At 39.6% G+C, this 8,020-nt stretch overlaps 1 protein-coding gene across 1 annotated transcript; it reads right to left on the bottom strand.

The window, feature by feature from the left end:
- Positions 1-4,317, bottom strand: fgf4 (fibroblast growth factor 4). The gene is made up of 3 exons (XM_016284566.1): positions 4,023-4,317; positions 2,651-2,754; positions 1-177 (listed from the first exon to the last, which is right to left on the bottom strand). The coding sequence occupies exons 1-3, from the start codon at positions 4,315-4,317 to the stop codon at positions 1-3; spliced, it is 576 nt and encodes a 191-aa protein (XP_016140052.1).
- Between the last annotated feature and the right edge of the window lie 3,703 nt (positions 4,318-8,020).

Below are 8,020 nucleotides of genomic sequence, written 5' to 3' on the forward strand. Positions count from 1 at the left end.
TCAAATTCTAGGCAAGAAATGTGTCACCGTCATGGACGTCGATACTCGATTTCCTTTCTTTGTTTTGCCAGTCTTACTTAGTCCGATGTACATCCCAGGATGTGCCAGCGATTCGTATGCATTGTAATTATTTGCAAGGAGCTTTTCTCTGAACTTGCATTCATCTGTGAACTGCACCTACAATGAAAAGGATATAGCAATTATTATTTTCATCGACATTTCAATAGTCCATCCCATACATGGAGAGGAATTTTATGGGGGGACAGAACAAACTATTTGTCATATTTTATCATCTACATCAAGGAGAAAGCTTTGGAATTTCTTCTGAATTGTTTTGCCAGGGGCAACCGAGTTAATAGGTCTATGGCCCTGACTGGGTTAAAAGGACGTATACCATCAAATTACGCGATTTCTGGGTCATAGAAAAGTTTAGATGTTTGGGGGGTTTAGACCAGTAAAGAAATCGGAGAGGGTAGCAGTATGGTGTTTGGGTGGTCCTCTTTGGCCAGTTCATCTTTACTCTGGGAAGGACAGTAGGTGCATGTGTTGGCTGGCAATGCTAAGAATGGAATGCGTAGCCCGAATGATACTGCGCTACCGTTCCTGGGTTTGTCCGTCCCACAATGAAAACACCAGTAGGCACTGGAAGCACGCCACAACTGAGTTCAATAATGTAACGCTGTCAGAGACCGTGGGATGGGGAGGGGGGCGGTGGTGAGGGGATACATCTTAAGTACAGGGTGATATGTCATCGAGCTCCGATAAGAACATCCACGGGCGGAAACCCATTGTAAATCATTTCATACTCACAGATCCGAAAAGCTTCCCTTTGGTGTTCATGGCCACGAATAGCCCACTCCGGACTCCAAACAGTGTCACAACTCCCCTCTCCACCGGAGATATCTCAAGAAGACCTGAAACACACAACAAAAAAATAAATGACCTTGTTTGGCTTATATCTTTAGCCCTGTCTGGCAACTCCCAACCATGACTGCCTTTCTAAAAATTGTACGTGTTTACGTTTAAGTTGCCAGAGCATCCTTTTTGAAGGAAATGACACTTTCCGCCTCTTCAAATTTCCCAAATGTAATATTGCATCTATTTCTCAGTAAAACCACTAAGATTTATCTTTAAATGACTTCTGCTTTATTTTAAACGACGTCTTTTCTCAATGAATCACCATACATGGTTTACTTAATTGAAGTTTAATTGACAAGTGTCAGAAAAAAAAACATTTTTATCATCAGATCCTTGACCACTTTATACGGGTCTAAGGAAAACTTAATAATAAACTTTGTAACAATGCTTCTCATTTAATGATTAAAATACCTCTAATGAATGTTGACAAATATAACCAGAACTTCTTGAGGGGTTTTTTTTTTCCAGAAACATAAATTGCATCAACACAGATGCTTAGAACCTGTTATTGCATTTGCCTTGAACAGACATTGGTTTGAAATTTTTCAAGTTATGGTTCAAAGAATGTTTTGTTTTAGCCTAATGTCATAAGAAAACCTTTTTAAATTCCTCAAATAAATAAATGCATTAATTAATTAATTATTCTGTAGTTATTTAGAAAACCATTTGTACTGATGTGAAATTAAATAGGCCAGACTTATCTGGAAGAAAAATGATAAATGAACTTTTTAATCTCCGAAGAACCATACAGCAACTCAAGAACATATACAGCCAAAATAGTGCTTCATATAAGAACCAAAGAATCACTGAAGAACCTTTATTTTTTTATTAAAAGAGGGAAGGGTTAATCTACCGTAAATGATGATTTTTATATCGCTCCTAACTTTAGGCTTGGGATTTTGGCCCGGTTCCTGTCCTGCTCTGGTAACAGAGACCTGTTGTGTGCGTAATGCAGGATGCCAGATGCTGGTGCACTACCATTTGTTTTGCCAGTCTTACTTAGTCCGATGTACATCCCAGGATGTGCCAGCGATTCGTATGCATTGTAATTATTTGCAAGGAGCTTTTCTCTGAACTTGCATTCATCTGTGAACTGCACCTACAATGAAAAGGATATAGCAATTATTATTTTCATCGACATTTCAATAGTCCATCCCATACATGGAGAGGAATTTTATGGGGGGACAGAACAAACTATTTGTCATATTTTATCATCTACATCAAGGAGAAAGCTTTGGAATTTCTTCTGAATTGTTTTGCCAGGGGCAACTGAGTTAATAGGTCTATGGCCCTGACTGGGTTAAAAGGACGTATACCATCAAATTACGCGATTTCTGGGTCATAGAAAAGTTTAGATGTTTGGGGGGTTTAGACCAGTGAAGAAATCGGAGAGGGTAGCAGTATGGTGTTTGGGTGGTCCTCTTTGGCCAGTTCATCTTTACTCTGGGAAGGACAGTAGGTGCATGTGTTGGCTGGCAATGCTAAGAATGGAATGCGTAGCCCGAATGATACTGCGCTACCGTTCCTGGGTTTGTCCGTCCCACAATGAAAACACCAGTAGGCACTGGAAGCACGCCACAACTGAGTTCAATAATGTAACGCTGTCAGAGACCGTGGGATGGGGAGGGGGGCGGTGGTGAGGGGATACATCTTAAGTACAGGGTGATATGTCATCGAGCTCCGATAAGAACATCCACGGGCGGAAACCCATTGTAAATCATTTCATACTCACAGATCCGAAAAGCTTCCCTTTGGTGTTCATGGCCACGAATAGCCCACTCCGGACTCCAAACAGTGTCACAACTCCCCTCTCCACCGGAGATATCTCAAGAAGACCTGAAACACACAACAAAAAAATAAATGACCTTGTTTGGCTTATATCTTTAGCCCTGTCTGGCAACTCCCAACCATGACTGCCTTTCTAAAAATTGTACGTGTTTATGTTTAAGTTGCCAGAGCATCCTTTTTGAAGGAAATGACACTTTCCGCCTCTTCAAATTTCCCAAATGTAATATTGCATCTATTTCTCAGTAAAACCACTAAGATTTATCTTTAAATGACTTCTGCTTTATTTTAAACGACGTCTTTTCTCAATGAATCACCATACATGGTTTACTTAATTGAAGTTTAATTGACAAGTGTCAGAAAAAAAAAACATTTTTATCATCAGATCCTTGACCACTTTATACGGGTCTAAGGAAAACTTAATAATAAACTTTGTAACAATGCTTCTCATTTAATGATTAAAATACCTCTAATGAATGTTGACAAACATAACCAGAACTTCTTGAGGGTTTTTTTTCCCAGAAACATAAATTGCATCAACACAGATGCTTAGAACCTGTTATTGCATTTGCCTTGAACAGACATTGGTTTGAAATTTTTCAAGTTATGGTTCAAAGAATGTTTTGTTTTAGCCTAATGTCATAAGAAAACCTTTTTAAATTCCTCAAATAAATAAATGCATTAATTAATTAATTATTCTGTAGTTATTTAGAAAACCATTTGTACTGATGTGAAATTAAATAGGCCAGACTTATCTGGAAGAAAAATGATAAATGAACTTTTTAATCTCCGAAGAACCATACAGCAACTCAAGAACATATACAGCCAAAATAGTGCTTCATATAAGAACCAAAGAATCACTGAAGAACCTTTATTTTTTTATTAAAAGAGGGAAGGGTTAATCTACCGTAAATGATGATTTTTATCTCGCTCCTAACTTTAGGCTTGGGATTTTGGCCCGGTTCCTGTCCTGCTCTGGTAACAGAGACCTGTTGTGTGCGTAATGCAGGATGCCAGATGCTGGTGCACTACCACACCTGACTTGATTCGGGAAATTTAAACGAAAGCGCTACAACAAGCTTTGTTGATGTTAGAAAACATGGCATGATGTTGGATTCGTGTAACTTAAAGTTTTATTATTAAATTTTTTCTCTCTTTACTGACAGCCCACTGCGCGTACGTTGTTCATAAAGGATTTTTTTCCCTTTCTTAATTCTGTAGGCTAATTCTTTTCATAATTCAAATTTTCATTTGGGTGACAATTTCAAATCCAACAGCCGATCCAGCATGCATAAGTTCAAATAACAGATGAAACTTACTGTAACGGTTTTCGTTGTGCACGCCGGTAATTCTGCCGTCCGGTAATACTTGGAGATGAAACCCAATGCCAACATTGCAGTAGAGACGTCGCAGTCTTTTAATGCCCGTGAGATAATCACTGTCCCGGCTGATATCTCTTTTTTCCCCGGGGATTCGGGCTAGAGAACGCGAGTAGAGAGTCTCCCAGCGTCGCTCCACGGGTCCGTTCTGCCCACCGGGCAGCGGAGCGCAGCGCACTGAGCTTGTCATAAGTCCTAAGACCACTATTGGTAATAGGGCCGAATGGACACTCATCCTTCTGAGCGGTACGTGAGCGTCTGAAAGAGTTGAAGGCACCAAACTACCGTCTTTCTCTATATTTGTGTCGGCAGCTAAAAAGACGCACTAAACAGCTTACTCACGCACAGAGCTATGGCAACCCTAGTGAGCGGCATGAAGTCGCGCTCAGTGGGTTTCCTCTCAAGACACTAGAGGCTACTTCAGACTGGTGTTCAAGCTGTTTTGTTTCACACAAAAGTTGGAAAATGTTGACCGTCAGTTCTAGCCCCGCTCAGCCATGCTACTTTCCTCTTGCCGACGATATTTATATCTGCAGCGAAATTACATCACACACTACCTAGTGCATGACGGAGCAGCCTTCTGCGCCACTCCGAGCACACTGATTCCTTATAATGTGCGCACGTCCATGCCGTGGGCAGTGAGACTACAGCGCGCGTGTGTGCTCGCGTGCCAGTGAGAGAGAGAGACGTCATAACCGATCCCTTACAATAAAACAACATTCGTTAACTTTGACAGTGTATTGCCGTTGTCCATGGGAATAATGTTTTTATCAGTCTCAAATCTGTGTCCTTTCAAGTCAAGTCATTCTTAGAAGCGTAATCTGTTATTGGTCATCTTGCGCGTTATGGCTTTGACGCACCTATAATAAATCATTTCATTTTTAACTATACGTTCAATAATATGTGAGTGCGTTATAAAGTGAGAAATAATGGTACTACTTTTTGCAGATATATCCAGCGATACTGATACGCAGAGTTGGGGAAAGTTACTTTTAAAAGTAATGCATTACAATATTGCGTTACTCCATAAAAAAGTAACTACGGTACTTAGTTACTTTTTATGGAAAGTAATGCGTTACGTTACTTTCGCGCTACTTTTTAAATATGAGCAAGGCTTGATTACTTTTAATATAAGAAGTTTTGTTTATAGCAAATGTAAATGCCCTTTTACACCAAAAAGTGTAATGAATAAACCTCAGGCTGAAGGAAAAGTAAATTCACGTCTGTACAGTAGAACGCAGGAGAAGAAACACTCTTCAGCAATAAAAAAAACAATGAAGCACAATTGTTAGTTTCTCTAAAGTCATTTGTGCTTATTAGTATGGTTGAACTGGATCATCAAAGGTCAGCAGCAAAGACATTGGTTAATAAAATGGGATTAGACACATTTGTGTTATTTAACATATTTAATTATTGCAGGTTTGAGTCATATTCTGAGTTTGGATTTCACTGTTTTAATTCATTTTGATGAATACTAAATCTGTTTTTTGTGAGTGTGATGCGCGTTCACGTTTAGTCTAGAACTACAGTAGCATCATGTTCACACAGCGCACACAACTCTGTACTTCCAATTTCTCCCAATATGGCGACAGGAGAGCTGTCAGTCAATAAATGGGAAAACAAAGTAACTGGCGTTACTTTTTTGAAAATATATTTTTTTGATATTTTCTTGTAAATTAAAAAGCAATGCGTTACTTTACTAGTTACTTGAAAAAAAGTAATCTGATTACGTAACTCGCGTTACTTGTAATGCGTTACCCCCAACACTGCTTATACCCACTTTGCAAAACCCCTCAACAATTCGCTTTATATTTAGTTGTTCTGTCTTTGTGTAGGCTTCCTTTATAATCGGAGAGAAATACATTTATTGATATAGCCTACTGGAGGATGTATCGGAAATCACAACGTTAACAGACTGCAGTGTCAGGCAGGAGACCGTTCTACAACTGAACAATACAAATACTAATTCAAGAAAAAGTAGCCCTGTTTCGCGAAAGAGCAACAGGCTACGCAAATGGTATGCATAATGACATATACATTGTTAAATGACACATACCTTGATGTGCAAACATAATTTATGAAGTTTGTAAAGGAGCTTTTGCACATCTCTCTGACAGCGTAAAGACTGCTAGATAATTCAGCCTGACAATGCTGTAGCTTATCGGAAATCACAACGTTAACAGACTGCAGTGTCAGGCAGGAGACCGTTCTACAACTGAACAATACTAATACTAATTCAAGAAAAAGTAGCCCTGTTTCGCGAAAGAGCAACAGTCTACGCAAATGGTATGCATAATGACATATACATTGTTAAATGACACATACCTTGATGTGCAAACATAATTTATGAAGTTTGCAAAGGAGCTTTTGCACATCTCTCTGACAGCGTAAAGACTGCTAGATAATTCAGCCTGACAATGCTGTAGCGGACCTCTTACGAGTGTCTAGTTGTGAATGTTTGTGCGTCAGAGCATTGTGGGGGAGAACATGTACACCGCTGGACGCATCACACTCACTGTGAGTCAAGCTATCTCCGCGGCCCCGGGTAATGTGCGCTCCCTGCTGCTAGTGTAGAGGACGCGACGTAAAACGGAAAGACCATGGGGGATGGTGAAAACCCTCAACATAAAAGTAAGACACCTACTTGAAACCTCAAAAGATTGTAATTTGCGTTACTATTGATAGAGGATAGTACATGGGGGGGAATCCTCCCAGAATGAACACCTCTTTAACACACCGACTGCTCAGGCAGTTTAACTGCTGAATGAATAGGCCTCCTTGAGGGTGCATTTGCTATATTGGAGCAAATTACGCAGAGGGTTTAATTACACATCTGTTTATAGGAGAAGGACTCTTTTATATTCTGTTTACAAACAAACAAACAGCAGTTCACCTTCAAGGACAGTTAGTGAATTTGCCTGTTCACGATACAGTGGCACACAAAAGTATTTGGACACTTTTAACGCACTTGGTAAAAGAAAATAAATGATTCTAGAGCTTACTTTCCTTTCGGGGGGGGTGAGAATGCATGATGAAGTTCACCGCAAGTAGTTGATCAATTAAATGAAAAACTGAAAGTTCATCAGAAAGACGAGTAAGCTCTAGAATCATTTATTTGCGGATATTTTTCTTTAGATTGTCCAAAACTTTCTATATGCATTTTGGGGCACTATATGTATTTTATCATTTTTACTTAACATTAACAATATCTTGGAACAAACTGTAATGAAAGAAAATATAATTTTCATAATTAAAAAAAAATAAGTAAATGAATAAATCAATTTAAATAAAATTGATTAAATAAGAGTAGGGCCTGTATATTGATTCAAACGCGTGTATAGGCCTACTTCTTTGAGACTGATTTGCTTATACAAACCATTATCCCAAATAAACAAAAAGTTCCCTTGCCATAACTCTTCCGAGCCTCGCCTTTGTTTCGCATGACAACGTTTCCTCCAGACAGGACACTCTCATCTCTTAACTTCAAAAAGGAGAGTTGAATACCTTCTAGACACTGAGTCTAGCTGACCTCTTACGAGTGTCTAGTTGTGAATGTTTGTGCGTCAGAGCATTGTGGGGGAGAACATGTACACCGCTGGACGCATCACACTCACTGTGAGTCAAGCTATCTCCGCGGCCCCGGGTAATGTGCGCTCCCTGCTGCTAGTGTAGAGGACGCGACGTAAAACGGAAAGACCATGGGGGATGGTGAAAACCCTCAACATAAAAGTAAGACACCTACTTGAAACCTCAAAAGATTGTAATTTGCGTTACTATTGATAGAGGATAGTACATGGGGGGGAATCCTCCCAGAATGAACACCTCTTTAACACACCGACTGCTCAGGCAGTTTAACTGCTGAATGAATAGGCCTCCTTGAGGGTGCATTTGCTATATTGGAGCAAATTACGCAGAGGGTTTAATTACACATCTGTTTA

This window comes from Sinocyclocheilus grahami, unplaced genomic scaffold (assembly GCF_001515645.1).
Source record: "Sinocyclocheilus grahami isolate Dianchi unplaced genomic scaffold, SAMN03320097.WGS_v1.1 scaffold184.1, whole genome shotgun sequence".
NCBI classification, from domain to species: domain Eukaryota; kingdom Metazoa; phylum Chordata; class Actinopteri; order Cypriniformes; family Cyprinidae; genus Sinocyclocheilus; species Sinocyclocheilus grahami.